This window comes from Pagrus major, chromosome 9, assembly GCF_040436345.1.
Source record: "Pagrus major chromosome 9, Pma_NU_1.0".
Classification (NCBI taxonomy): Eukaryota; Metazoa; Chordata; class Actinopteri; order Spariformes; family Sparidae; genus Pagrus; species Pagrus major.
The window spans coordinates 27,628,622-27,644,116 of record NC_133223.1 but is presented as its reverse complement, the minus strand read 5'-3'; the positions used below and the strand labels follow the sequence as shown (position 1 = coordinate 27,644,116).

The 15,495-nt window shown below is 43.0% G+C and overlaps 1 protein-coding gene across 3 annotated transcripts in view; it reads left to right on the top strand.

The window, feature by feature from the left end:
- The window catches only part of hdac4 (histone deacetylase 4), a 139,193-nt gene that overhangs the window by 105,266 nt on the left and 18,432 nt on the right, over nt 1-15,495 (top strand). For all 3 annotated transcript variants that reach the window (XM_073473262.1, XM_073473260.1, XM_073473261.1), the window contains 5 exons: nt 3,689-3,796; nt 5,575-5,630; nt 5,965-6,052; nt 7,237-7,356; nt 7,898-7,995. In XM_073473262.1, the coding sequence (XP_073329363.1) occupies nt 3,689-3,796; nt 5,575-5,630; nt 5,965-6,052; nt 7,237-7,356; nt 7,898-7,995 (470 nt within the window). The remainder of the gene's footprint in view (nt 1-3,688; nt 3,797-5,574; nt 5,631-5,964; nt 6,053-7,236; nt 7,357-7,897; nt 7,996-15,495) is intronic.

The window sequence follows — 15,495 nt, the reverse complement described above, 5'->3', positions numbered from 1 at the left end:
GTGTGTGTGTGTGTGTGTGTGTGTCTGACTGTGTGTTTGCATGTGTGTGTGCATTGGTATGGTGGGGGGTATGTTTTTGTTTGTGTGCATAGCAGTGTGTTTGGGGATGTTTGTGTGCTAAGGCAGTTGTTGGAGAGTTGGAGGTTCTGTCTTTTGAAATAGATATGTTAGAATGGTCTCATCTCACACCTGTGTGTGTGTGTGTGTGTGCGTGTGTGTGTGTGTGTAGTCCTTTTCATAGGGTTGCAGCTCATCATTGATTAAGTAACATTACGGGTTTTTTTACCCTTTATTTTGGATAGATTTACTTGTTTCTATGGTAACCACTGCAGCTGCCATTAGCTAGTTAGCTCAGTTAAGCAATGCAGCCAGACATAATATTGTTATGACATGCCATATTTGTTTGTAGTTAGCATGTAATGTTACATCACATTTGACAACTTGACAACTGTTGAAGACACCTGGGGGTTGAATTTACGACACTGTGTGTGTGAGTGGGGGAGTTTGCTGATAACTGTTGTGCAGTTTGGTTCCCTCACAGTTTGTCTAAGCTGCAAAGATACATTTATCTGCAAAACCGGGGTCTAGTACAGAAACGTCACACATACATTTATTTTTGCAAGTTAGACAGTGTGCGGGAGTTTGCTTGCAACTTGTCCCTCTCCTGACGCACCTGACACCTGAAGTAGATGTGCACAAAATAACAATTCCTACGCAATGTTGCTTTAATATGTTGATTTTTTTCTCCATTAATTGATTTGTTTTTTAGTTTATTAAATGTTTGAACTGGTGAAAAAAGTTGATCACTGTTTCCCAAAGCCCAGGACGACACCCTCAGAGGTCTTATTTTTTTAATATGTGAGATTTTTGGTCGAAATACATTCACGACTTCACTAAAATCATCAACAGAATGAGGAGGAGTAACAGTTTTGGCCTGTTTAGTGTTGTTGTAAGGTTTAACATGCTAACTAGCTAGCCCCACCTGTCCGGGTTCACAGCTTTTGTGCTAGTGGTGCAAACACCAACACCTTCCCCGTTGCTCTGAGCTCCCAGCCCAGACTGCTATCTGCACAGCTAACTGAGCTAACAGCGGCTACAGTTAGCACCTACTCTGGTGACTTGCTGCCTCCTGTTTGTAATTAGTATGATTTCAACAAGTGGGGAATTCTTACATACTGCACCTCTAACTTTGTTTTGATCAGTTAATCTTATGATCGTTGCAGCTCTACTTTTCCATAACCCACCCGCCTACAGTACACCTACACTGCCCTTTCCTTTCTCCTTCTACATCTCCAACTCTTTCACATGTCATCCAAACCCTCTCTCTTTCTCTCTCTTTCCCCCTCTTCATCCCCTCGGGGGTTACCGCCGCCGCTGCTGCTGTGGTGGGAACAAGAAGAGCCCGGGCTCGGCGCTGCTCTGTTCTGCTCTTTATAATGGCAAATGGGCCTAAATTGTTGTCTTCCTGTCATATACACACACATACACGTCCCACACACTCTCTTTTAAAGAGGAAGGGGCTGAAATTAGGCTGTCAGCCTGCGAGCAGAACCATCATTCTGTCAGGCAAGCACGTTCCCGCTCTTTCTCCACCTCCAACGCACACACACACACACACACACACACACACACACACACACACACACACACACACACACACACACACACACACACACACACACATCCCTTCCCTTTCACTTTTTCCTCACTAGCTTGTGTCCCACTCCTGGCTTGAGGCAAAACTAACATCAACATGGGAAATAATAAACCACTCAGTCTCCACATGCTGCTTTAGAATGGCATCTGTTTGTGCTCATTAACCTGACTTGTATATATGATTCAGTTTCCCATCCACTCACTCACTAGACTCTTCGTTTGCCCGCTCGCTCAATGCACTGCCTCGGCTACTACATAACGTCTCCCTCTCTTTACCCCTCACACCCTTTTTTTTTTTTTTTTTTCAGTTTTGTAGTCTAAATGCGCCACAGTTTCATTTCATGACAAAGTCTTTCTTGGCACAACTTAAAAAGAGCCCTTTTCTTCCCTGTGGATGTTATTATGGCGTCCTCCTCCACTGCAGACAGGAGGGAAGCAAAGTGGGCCGGCTGGCTTGAAAAAGCCGTTGAGTCGCTTTGCACACCGACTAGTTGAAGGACAGAGGGAGCTGACTGGATGGCAGGGGGTTAATATCAGTACAGTTGACTGACTGAAGGGCCGTCAGTGTGCATGAAAAGGCCGGCTGTCCGTCTGGTTAAAATTGACATATTCAAAGTAGAACAGCCCCGGGTTTACATCAGAAAGCCTCGCTCTGAGAACTCTCTGGCTCGGTCCGCTCCGCACATGTGTGTACAGTTCAAACACATTGACATACAGACCTTCCTTTTCTTCTTTTCCTCTGCCAGCGTCTTCTCTCTGTGTTTATCATGTGCTCCATCTGCCTGCAGTATCTGCCATGCCTGATGGAGGGTGTGTATATTATCATGTGCACGGGCCTGCGTACAATCAATCCCATAGAATATTGCGGTCCGTTTGGCTCGGATGCACGTGTGTGGACGTACCATTGTGATTTGGGGCTGAGGGCCAAGCGTGCCTCAGCATTAATCAGGCTTGACCACTGAATGCTCGCCCTGTGTCTGAAACACATACACTCACTCCCACACACATACAAGTATACATGCAATCAACCGTGAAAGCTTATTTTCAATCTATGTAACAAGTGAATAAATACAGAATTCAGGGTTTGACTTAAAGTTTTCTTTGACCTCTAAATCATCAGTATCAACTAGAGAATATTTCGTGCCAGTGTCCAGTACGAGTAACCTATTTTTATATCAGCCATGAAGGTTGTGTTTTCAGATGTGTCTGTTTGTTTGTTGGTTTGTTGGTTTTGTCAGCAGGATTACTTCAAAACTACTGAACTGCTTTTCTTGAAACTTGGATGTAGGATGTGTCTCAACCCAGAGTAGACCCCATTAACGTTTGATGCAGATCTGGATAAAGAGACGGACCCAGGGACTTTGTTCTCCCTGTTCTCTTTGTAATATCTCAGGGAATAATCCATTGATCTTTATGAAAAAAATCAGGTGTATTTAGATGGCTGGTATCTATGAGTGACTACAATTTGATGTGGATTGTAGATCTGGTGATCTTACAGTTCAGCAGTTAAAGGTGGTTTAAAATGTAATTTGATATTGGATTAAGGGGACTGATGGGCCTCGGTGGAGCTATGCTCTCTATTGAGTGCAATTCTAGTTAATTAAGAATATTTTATGTTTTCAAGTGACACATTTTATGTATTTAACTGCTTAGAATAGTCCTTAGTGTGCTAAAGCAAACATTCAGAAATGATCTTTTTTTGTGCAGTTTTGACCGTTTGTCTGTACGTATGAGTAATCCTCTAAATATGTGTTACTGCCTCACGCTTTCTCTCTTTGTTGTTTTCCCTCCATGTCAGTGAAAACATTTTCCAGCCGTCGCTAAACTCCCACTTTCAAAGACTAACTTTGATGCTGAGAAATGACACAAGCTAAATGATTTCAAATGTCCTCACAGTTTCATAATTACTGTCGCGCTCAAATACTGTAAACCACCAAGTATCCCGAAATGATTTGGAAAACAGCATAAAGTGGCTTTTTTTTTTTGGCTCCTTTTCAAAATCCCATGACTGCATGTGTTTTTGTGTTCGCAGGTGGACAGCGACACTATCTGGAATGAGGTCCACTCGTCCAGCGCGGCTCGTCTGGCCGTCGGTTCGGTGGTGGAGCTCGTCTTCAAAGTAGCATCGGCAGAACTGAAGGTGAGTCAAATGAGCAGCGAAGTCATGGCTGTTTGTTGGGCTTTATTTTTAGGGATTGGCAAGACTTAAGGAAGTGCATTTGTCATGTCTGTGTGGCTTTTATTTGTGCGGTAATTATGTGGGTGCTCACTAACATTTTAAGATGGAGCCAACATGAAACAAAGCTCAGATGGACCCTGCTGAGATAGATCCTTGACTAGAACTTTGAAGGAAATCAGGTTGACTACCGTTTTCCAGCTGAGTTAAATTTCAGACAGCCACGTACAGTATCTTTACAGAGAGAACGAGGCAGAGCAAATGGGTGATCGTGTAAATGTTTATTTGAGAATATTCCTCATTGCTGTGGCTCCAAACACCTCAGGGAAAAGGGAAACCTCCTTCCAGCTCTTTCCATCACAAAGTCTCGTTAGCACCTCTCAGACAGACATCCCCACCCCCGTCATGCTTTGCCCACCAGCCAGCCTTCCTGTGTCTGTGGCAATGGCTGCTTACTGTTTGAACCCAGCAGGGAGGCCCGGCGCGCTGGCACTGCAAATGCCAACAGTCCTCACTAACAGGCCTGTTTTATTGGTGTTACACCACAGCCACCTGCAGAGCAGCCGTCGCACTTAGTGTTAGCTAGCTGTGCTAGCGTTTAATGCCTTTTCTACATGCAGGCGTTATTACTTTAGAGAAATAATGGTCTGGTCTGTCTATATAGTACATTGTGTGATTGATAATTATCAGAGTTTAACAGGAAAATCAAATGGATCTCACACCTCGGGAGGAAAAATACAAAACTTAACTGAATCGTGACCAACATGGATTTGCTTCAACTGGGGTTAAAGTGCACGAGTATTGACTTGCCTCAGCTTAACCTGATCTTAACATATACATGCACACACACACATTCGCACACGCATGCCTATGCACATACAGATGGTCCTCTGAGGATCCTCCGCAGCCAAATGACCAAATTCCACCTGCAGCAACAACTCTCTGAACTCCACAGAACGCCATAAATCTGCTCCACACACACTCACACACTCACACACTCACACGTCTGTCTCTCCATCTGTTGCTTTCTATTTCTCTCCCCGTTTCTATTTTAATCCATTGTTACTTTCCCTCTGCATAGTGAAACACTCCACCTTCTTGCCTCTCATACACCTACGTACATACTGTATAAAGCAGCCTGCATTAGCCGAGTGTCTTCAGACCAGCTGAGGCAGTTGTCTCTACAATAAACTCCCGACTGGCTGCTAATCCGAGGCAGCTGACTCAACATCATTAGTCCAGCTTGCCTCGCTCTACATCAGCCCGAACATCTATCTAATGTCCCCACATAGCAGTGGGAGCCCCCAGAACAGTTGCTGTGAGTCCCTCAGGTCCCTGCCTTAACAAAGCTCCCCTTAATTGACCCGATGTACGCATCTGTTTCTCTGTGTGCGTATTGAGTTATTCTTCCTGTTAGAAACTGTTTTAAATCTTCAGCTAAGGCATGGTGACATTTTTTTGAAGATTAATGGTGCTGAGAGGATTAAGTCTGGTACTGATGGAAGTCAAGTTATGAGAATAAATTAATTTTGCTTTTAATTTATGTTGTGTTATGTTATTTTTTGTGGTGTTGTTGTTATCACGTCACCAAGGGGTAGACACTGAATGTGAAAGCAGGAAAAGTCTGTCAACATCATCTGACCGCTCAGTCTCTCAAAGAGAAAGAAACCATGGACCATGATGGTTTATGCACACTAAATGAAATACGCTGTGTGTGAATGATTTTGTTTTCTCCCTGACAGAACGGTTTCGCTGTAGTTCGACCACCTGGACACCACGCCGAAGAGAGCACGCCTATGTAAGTAAATGTCTCCCCGCCTTCATTTTTCCTTAAATTCAATTCCCACCAGAAAATGACTTCTCCTCACATTTCTTCCTCCGTCACTGCTCTTGAAAAGCTTTCTAAGCATTGTCCTTGTAGACAACTTGCATTCAGTTATGTTTAATTCCTGTATGTATGCACATTTTAAAGCTTCTACTTGACTTCTGAACGGCAGACACAAATGTATCGTTGTCAGTTTGAGATACACTTTTAATGTCATGACTTTATTCAAGTACAGAACTGCTTAAACTTATCAGCAAGTTAATAATACTGTCTTGTTACTGTCGTCTCTCTCTCTCGGCACTCTCAGGGGGTTCTGTTACTTCAACTCGGTTGCGATAGCCGCCAAGCTCCTGCAGCAGAGGCTTAATGTCAGTAAAATCCTCATCGTGGACTGGGTGAGTTTCACATACAACACTGATGGTTGCTCTTTACATAACCGTCAATTTGAGGGATGCACACTCGTTCCTCTTTTTTTAAATTTCGCCCTTCAAGGATCAATCACCTTGTTTTACTCACATCCTTCCCATTTTTTCCACAAGAAGTCAAAAGGTCAACATTACACAAGAAATCTGATAACTTGTAAGCAGATTCACATTTAATATACAGAGCATTTTTATTGTCCTAAGTGATAAAACCTTTGGGGTTTTATGACCCTGTGGCTTTTGCTTCAGCATCTCCTCAGGACGAAAAGACTGCCTCTCCACTATGAAGCTATAACTATATCAAAATCATCAGTATTATTTTGGTTCTCTTCATTGTTTTTTCAATGTGAGGGGTACCAAACATTGCAGCCAATGTGGCAGTTTAACATCTTACTTGTTGTCTTACTTAATAGTTTTATATTCAGAAAGATGTAGATGGGATATCATGAAAAATAATCCACAATCAAACCCAGGAATACATTTCTGTGCCCATTAGACCACTGCATCCACGATACTGTGCTTGTTATGAGATGACAGAAAGGGCTTAAAATATCATCTATTTAGGTCAGACACTGCCCCTTTTTTCTAAAGAGACAGAGTAATTTATAAGAAGGTATGACAAAGCCCCAGTCGTGTCTCGGAGCTCTCCTCTTCAGTGGCGTCCCCGGCTGGTCATGGCCATTCCCAAAAGCCTTTGAAGGGCCTTTTCATTTCCTCTCTGTCTGTCGCAGGGGGACTTTCAGTGCAGCCAGCAAACTCATTGTCATGCCACTGTGCCTCCAGCCAACAGGGACATTTTTAGGATGAGTGTATTAAAGCATTCTTGGGATACAGACAATGAGGTCATTTAATTGATGTTGTGAAGTTGAGTGTTTTATTGAATCCTGCTGACCATCTCTTTCTGACATCACAACAGACGGCAGCTTGAGGGACAGATGTGACTGTCTGGCAGTATTGTAGTCGGTCTAAATGTCATTCAGTTGGTCTTGGTGCAGGTGAAGGAGTTCATAAATCTTCTGAGGTCCTTTTGGTGATAGCTTCTGTTATGTTTGTTGGGTTGATCGAGCCAGAAGAGTCAAAGGCTATGCTGAGAATTTTGTTATAACCTTTATTAATCACTCATTTTCCCCTAACCCCTCCCTTTATGATGTTCCCAGGATGTTCACCATGGTAATGGCACCCAGCAGGCCTTCTACGCAGACCCCAGTGTTCTCTACCTGTCACTGCATCGCTACGATGACGGGAACTTCTTCCCTGGCAGTGGAGCACCTGACGAGGTAGGAAGGAAGGTTTAACTATAACTGTTGGTGTTGTTCCTACAACGTGATGATTAATGTTGCTCCAGGACCATTATTACAACTGAACAACAAGGGACAAAGGTCACATAAGAAGCAGAGACTAGTGTTTGAATCCCATGTGGAACGTATCGACTTATTTTAAGTTCATATATTATATATTATTTTCCGTTTTCTGGACAAACCTTCTCAGTTAGGTTTCGGAAAATTATTATTATTTGGTTAAAATAGACTTGGTCACAACATAAGCCACTTGTTAGGAACTCTAACTTCTCCCATGTGCATGTTTCTCAGGTCTTTTCCGTCCTAAGTCATAAATTCATGACTTCACAAAAACTTGAGGAATCAGCTGTGATGATGGTCCTGGAACCACATTAATTATGATGTTTTAGGAACAGCACACAACTTGGCGATATCAGATCGTGCTGGATAAGGAACACCAGTCTGTCTCCTTACCCTGAATTTATGCAGACAAAGTAAGTTTGCATTTTAAAGTAAAGTCTTGCTTTAATGTGTGTTGCAGGTGGGCAGTGGAGCAGGTGTAGGCTTCAACGTGAACATGGCCTTCACAGGAGGAATTGAACCTCCCATGGGTGATGCAGATTACCTGGCTGCTTTTAGGTAAGACACTGAGATCACCTGCTACTTCAGAGAGAGTCTGTGACTGAATGATCTAGCTCCTTGTGATGCTGCACAGTGCATAGTTCGACAAATGATCTATTGGAGGCTGTTGAGTAGGTATGGAGCTCCCCTTCATGCCAGGCCTGATTTCTATTAGGTCCACCTTCTTGAGCTATTTATAACCTCCACACACGTAACACGTACACACACACAGCTTGAAAGGCCTAAAAGCGTACAGGCATGGATTCAACACAGAACATGTACATGTCTCATACACAAATCTGCTTCATACAGCTGGTAAGGTGCGGGTCTGGATTGGTTCCAGCGCTCTTTGAAGATGAACCCCGTGTTTGCGACCGTGTGTCCATCTGGCCTGAGCCGACACATCAAACTGACAGGCCGCCGTCTTCTCGCAGCTTTCAGCACGCAAGCTCCCGGAAGCACACCTCAGCCCGTTAATGCACCCCAGACCCCTGTGTGCTCCAAACCTCTCACATCCATCTCTCCAGTGTTATTCACCCACTCGATGACAGCCATTTAATATATAATATATCATACTACAGATATTATTTATAATAATCACTGAGGCCTATAGCCAGTGCAGTCTGCCTCACACAAAAGTACTATTTTTCTCCATCTACGTATATTGATACACAAAGCAGTTATTCACATAAATGAAATCCCACTGATCAGTAATCATATGAATGAAAACTGCATACAGCATCTAATTTACTAATACTAATATCTACTATACTAATATATAAAAGGTTTAATGAGTTAAGATGAATATAATACAGATGCTTCTGTGTTAAACAACAGTAGTTGAAGGCAGTGCACAGAGGTATTAAAATGACTAGATTAGTTGTTGATAATTGATTTGACGATATGTGATTTGTAGGCTGGGGCGTCTGTCCCATAACAGGGCTTCATTTGTGATGGTATGTTGTGACATGTTGTCCGAGACTATCTTTGTACGACACATCATAGTTGATAAATGAGATATTTCCATTCATGTGAAGAAAAAATAAAGAATTTGATTTGAAAAAAAGGAACATGGCCTGTGCTGTACTGTGAAACAAATTCATACTCACTATTTTTAAAGTGGTTCTCCAGCATTTTAGTATCATGTTTCCATGAAGTTAGTAGACTTAAAGCAACAGAAGGATGGTAAAAAAGATGCAGCAGAGACATATCCTGACTGCCAGTCCCCTCCTGGATCACATTACAAAAAACACAGAGTCTGGCAATAATTCCCGTATTGCAGCTCAGTAGCATCTCTCATTAGACGCTCACTGCCTCCTTAATGCCCACTTCTTTCAAACACCACACGTTTAGTTTGTAATCCAGACTTTTGGTCAAATACTTTCAGTCTCAAGCCCAAGATGAGATAACCCTGATGACACTGTCAGAATCATGTCTTCAAATGTTGGAAAGCCACAACCACAGAAGACATTACACAGTTATTGAAGATGTGTCATCTGTATTTAAATGAATCAGTAACGCAGTGTGCTTCACTTAGCCCAGCGGTAGTTTCTGTACATGTATATATCTGTATGTTAGTTCAGGGGTGCATGCATCCATTTGAGTGAGTGTGCATGTGGAGAGGTTCTTGCTGTGTTTGTGTGTTCTGTTTATGTAATCGTAGCTTATTAAATCAGCGCTCTGGAAGAGGTCCAAAGATATAAAGCGAAGGAGAACAAGAGTTTGGGTGTGTATCACCTCAGACCCCGGCGCCGTTAATCCCCCGAGGCTGCAGCAGTATTGGACAATTCATTGGCCCCGCAGGACGGCGGCGAACCTGTCTCACAGCTCATGGATCTGCCACACACACGCACACATGCCTATACCATGCTTGTATGCATGCACAATCAAAGTAGCACAGTTGCAGATGCTGGAGAGTCATTGGCGATGTGCATATAAATGCTGCACACAAGCTCATAGAAATGCAGAAGGGCCTGGGTCAAACTGACATGAAGGTGCATAAATATGCAACAAAACACTGAGAAACAGACGTGCAAACGCTCACACCTGCAGCTTTTACATTCAGTGTGCTTACACATTTACAACATGCAGACGGAGACATGTGCGTTGACACTTGATACGCACGTCTCCCTCTGTCTCCTTCAGTCTCATTGTTTATCTGTGTGTTGTGGTCCTGTCTTTCCTCCTCCTCGGGAGGGGATGCGTGCCTCGCAGCCGGCACCTTCCCATTCCTCCGCTGGCCTGTGCCACGTTGCATTTGCAGGGGATCAAGTCTGAGCCTCCAGAAAGCACAGAGAAAAAAGATAAGAAAATTGGCCCTAATGAAAACCAGAAGCACCGTCTCTCCCTCTCTCTCTCTCTCTTTTCCTCTCTCTCTCTCTTTTCCTCTCTCTCTCTCTCTCTCCTCCTCCTCCTTTCACTCCCTCTTCTGCCATGAACTTGGAAAGACGAGAGAGGAGGAGAATTAAACTTAATTCAAACCAGCTCTCCGCAGCGCCAGATGACAGGGCTTTGAAGTGTAAGTGTGCGTGTGTGAGTTTTTCGCTCTCTTATTCTCTCTCTCCTCTCCCGCTCTCGTCTACTTTTTTTATGAACGGAGGGGGAAAGCCTTGAAGCTCTGCAGTTTAACCATTTGTTGCCTTGTTCGACGAGCGCCGCTCCCTCTAAAGGACAGAGTCTATATTTTACATGAATCGGGTCTCACCTGGCCGTTAACTGCTCTGGTGAGGTTGAAACTCTTAACGACTCGTAGTTTGGAGGCTTTCTGGCTTTTTAACAATCCTTAAATACCTGTCAGTTAGCTGGTGATAATATTATCTCTTGTAAACACTGTCAGATTATATCTAGTAGTGATACATAGTGTTTTATAATATTACATAATGAGTTTTCCTTCTGTATATCAACAAAACAAACCACAGGAACTAATAATATTTTGCAATATGAAACGCCTTATCTGCAGCCTGTGGTCAACCACTAATGCCACATTTCAGCCCCTTTGCCCTCTATGTAAGAAACTTGAAGTGCATTGGATCAGAAGGTATAATCAAGATGTGGAAAAGGATAAATTAGGAGCTCGAGTAATTACACAAAGATGAGTAGTCCCTGTAGAGGAAGTTTTCCTTGGCTCAAAACATTACCATTACGCCGACACCTACTGCTGTACGAACCTGTGTGAGATGACTATTGCAGAAATCTGAACGCCCTCAACTCGAGAGTTGGAGCAGAGAAAATGGAAAATAAGAGCCTTCATGAGGTTTAGCCCGTTAGTAAAGTAAGTAGTGTACAGAGTACAGTGGGTGTTCGGAGATGTTGTGTGTGCACAGAGGCAGATATGGTGCTCACTGCCAATTTGGCTGTGACAGTGATGTTCCATGTTTTCTATTTGTCAGTTTCTCTTCAAATGCATTTCTTTTTTTTATAAGACCCAACACTGCTTGCACTGCAAGAACCACACATATGACTTTCTGAGTTTCCTTTTTGCTTTTTTTATTAGGATCCCCATTAGCTGCCGCAAGGTGGTCACTAATGTTCTCAGGGGTCCTTACAACAAAAACTCCAATCAACATCACAATATAAACAAAACGAGAAAATACAGGTGTAGTGATAGTGGGTTTATATGATAGTGGGCAGATATAATAACAAAAGTTTGGAGCAGGAACAATCACTGATACAGACTCCGTTAACCCATTTTAGGCAAGATCACTCAGCCTGTGGAAAAGGTTTACTCACTCTAAGCCCTTTAACGAAGGTTTCTAAAGTCTGAGAAAATAACCCTAAAGACTTCATACTTAGTGTATGATCCAGTGTTTTAGGAGCTTAAACCCAGCTGCATTGATTTTGACAACTCTTTTTCTTTAAGCCCCAACTCTATGAATGGCAGAATTAAACTGATGGAGTTTAATAACCACACAACATTCCCACAAACTTACTCACGCATACAAAACGCAGGCTTAAAGCCAGCATTCCTCAGCTGACACTGTCACACATGCACCTGTTGCTAGGTAAACCAAACAATACTAAACAAAAAGTTTAAACTACATGTTTACTGGTGTGATTCTGCTTCAGCAGCGGTTTAGATCGCAAACCTCTCCGCTCAGGACGTCCTGTAGCAAACAGCTCAGTCGTAAACTCTCCCCTCCCTTAATTAACAGAAAAGCTTTTTCATCTCCACATACATAGCCTCTGATTCACACACTATTAGTCTTCCCTAAAACCACTAGTTCCCTTCATGCCAGTCTGCTAATTGATTACTGTGGGTTTGTATTTCCTTCGATGTCAGGATATTATTCGAGGATGTGGGGGTTGGAACTGATGACACCAGCAGTTTTCAACAATCATGACCAGAACTGTCTGTCTGTGTGTCTCTCAAGGTTGGAGGAGGGGGGACGGGGGAGCCCTCAGTAGTTAAAGTATCCTTGGCGGTCAAGGTTTCCCCCCCTGTGCCGTGTGTCAGCCCACATGCTTGCCTGTGGCCAACTCCCTTTAGTGTGGGGTCTTTTATGGTCCAAATGTTAATGGGCCAAGGCTGTGTGTGTTTGAGTGTGTGTGTGTGTGTGTGTGTAGGGCGGAGACAGAGGCAGAAAACCTGTGAACACATGCGATTAGCTCAGTAACTGAAGCTGGAAAATATGAAGTTCTGAGCAGGGTGGTTGTTCATTTCACATGATTGTCTAGTTTGAGTCGTTGTAATGAAGTGTTGGTACAACGGATCATGGTTTCAGACACATTTTCACTCTCCGCGATGCCAATTTTCCTCTTTCATGTTTTGTTCATTCATGTTTTCTTCGTTCTCGACTCCTCCGTCACAGCTTCCTTGAGGCTTTTCCCGCTTTTATTTTCTTGCTCTCTGTATCTTTATCTCTCTCACTCAACTTCTCCCATCCTATCCTATCCCTTCGTCTTCTTCTATTCCTTCATGACGTTGCTCTCTGAAATGTTGCCAGATGCACGCTAACACACAGTGACGCACGCACTCCGTGTACCCCTGCTGTCTGGGAATACCAAAGAGCTCCCAACGCTACCTCCCGCCTCTCCCCCAGACAGCTGTGTGTACGTACGTGTGTTGTGTTGTGGTCGGGGGTGTGGTGTGCACAGTTAAGGGTTATAATTTGGTGGTGAATGAGAGATGGAAAAACCGGTGGCCTGCGGAGCTCGGGGCACGCTGCTTGCCCACAGCCAGCAAAACCAGCGCCGTGTTCCTGAGGTCGGCAAAGTACAGAGGACCTACGACGGAACCCTGTGGTACTCCGTCACTCGCAGACCCCACCAACACACTGCATGGCCAAAAAATCCCAGACCCCCCAACAATTCCTGATCAGAGAGAATAACTAGTTTTGCAGTCTGGGAAGTCCAACTATAATGAACTGTGTGTAAACATCCTAAATCATGCAAAACCAGATTACTGTGACAGGATATACTTACAAATGAATTCAACTAAGCCTCTAGAGTGCCAACCCCGAGTATTATGGACCAGTTGAATGATTGATTACTGATTCCTAATTTAAAGATACCCTAATAGAAAAACAACAACAAACTTAGTGTTTTGTAATTAACACTTGAATATTGTTTTTTTCTTTGAGCAAAGTATAAGGGCTTCTGTGGCTCAGGGGTAGTGCCAACATCTTGTTATCGGAAGGTCGCTCGTTTGATTCCCCTGGTCTGCATGTTGAAGTGTCCTTTGGCAAGATACTGAACCCCAAACTGCTCCTGATGTGCTAGTCGGCACATTGCATCACAGCCACCGCCATGAATGTATGAATTACTGTAAGTCGCTTTGGACAAAAGCGTCTGCTAAATGCCCTAAATGTAAATTACCTGGGTTATGATTGAATTAATGATTGGATAAATAATATTTTCAGGTTGTCCATCCGTCCGTCCCATATCTCAAGAAAGCCTTTAGGAAATTTCTTTGAATTTACATATGAACACTTGGACTCAAAGATGAACGATGCAATTTTACACAAATATCTAATAGGATTAGATGATGAAGTTATGACATTTGATATCCAATGGGTCAGAGGTTAAACGCACTGTGACATCATAACATTCTTCTAAAAATGATCTGCCCATTATTCAACACCATTGCTCAGAATCAGCAGCTTGATTAGTGCACGGAGGCATACAACCGCAAGGCGGTAATTCTAGTTTTTGGGGGGTTTTTTCAGAAAGGGTCACCATCTTAAGGGGACTGGATTTTCCAGCCGCAACTTGCAGTGAATCATTACACAGAACCCAACCGTTGATTGAATTTATGTGCATGACACATTGCACACAAGTACTCCCTCCCTGCCAGCTGTGTGTTAGATGAAGGTTGTACACAAACAGCCCTCATTCACCACACCCACCCAGTGTTAGAATTATCCTGCATACTTAACACACATACACACATGCAATTATATCTGTCCTTCCGCTTCTGCTTTTTACTTAAGGATGTTGTAGTGTATTGCTGCCTCCAAATTACCGAACTTTGTATGCTGTAATTTTCTCTGCCACACACGTACTGTACATACAAACTGATTAGATGGATGTTTGCTTTGAAAACCATGAAAGGAGGAGAAGAGCCATAAAAGTAAGGAAAAATACAGCGACTGATATACAGCACAAATGACATGTAGCATCTCCAGTTGGTTACACCAGATACCACAATCACCATCACAGGGACAGTAAGCACACTTAAGGCATATCTCCAAATACATTTTTAATAGTAGTCCTCTTAAATTGAAGTAGTCATCTTCAAGCCATCAGAGGTCACAGAGTTCACCAGTAGACCTCTGTTATCCATCAGAGTTCATCATGCATCTAGCTTTCCTGCAGGATGATCATTTGGCAGAAAAGAAAACTTAAAATATTTTTAAGGTACGTGCAGCTTTACAGGAATATGGGGCTTGGTGGTGTGATCTTACAGGGTCACATCCTTTGACATCCTTTGACACAGTTACATACAAAAGGAAAATGGCAGAAACACAAATAAAAATGCAAACTGTTTACATTCACGCAGGGTATCTTCCAAAAGTAGAATCTTGAAAACTTGGCTCATTAGACTCGCTTGTCTTGATTGAGTCTTGAGCATCAGTTTCTTATCTCAGAATGTAAATTTAACATATAATATGTAGGAATTCTGCATTAAAATGTCTAAAAATGACTCGACCTTCGTTGTAGATTTTGTTGAGTTGTGTGTCTACATTATCCCAAATGTTTCCAACGATGTTCAAACCCAGAGTAATCCACAAGTTACACCACAAGGTACATTTGTGCTTGAATTACGTCAGATAGATTTTCGTCAGCAGTGGTGGTTGTTTAATGGTGTGTTCCAGCCAGCAAGGGAAGTTTGACTGCAGGCTCATTTGGGGTTTGGGATTCCCCTCCAGCTCCAGTCAGCAGTCAACACTACAGATCACAAACATCTGACAATGGAGCTCACCTCCGTGGATCGCTGCTGCTGTCAGGTTGATATAGAGGAGCAAAGATGAATCCACATTTTTAATCCAAAAAGTTGAAAAAGTAGTCTCTGAGCTCTCT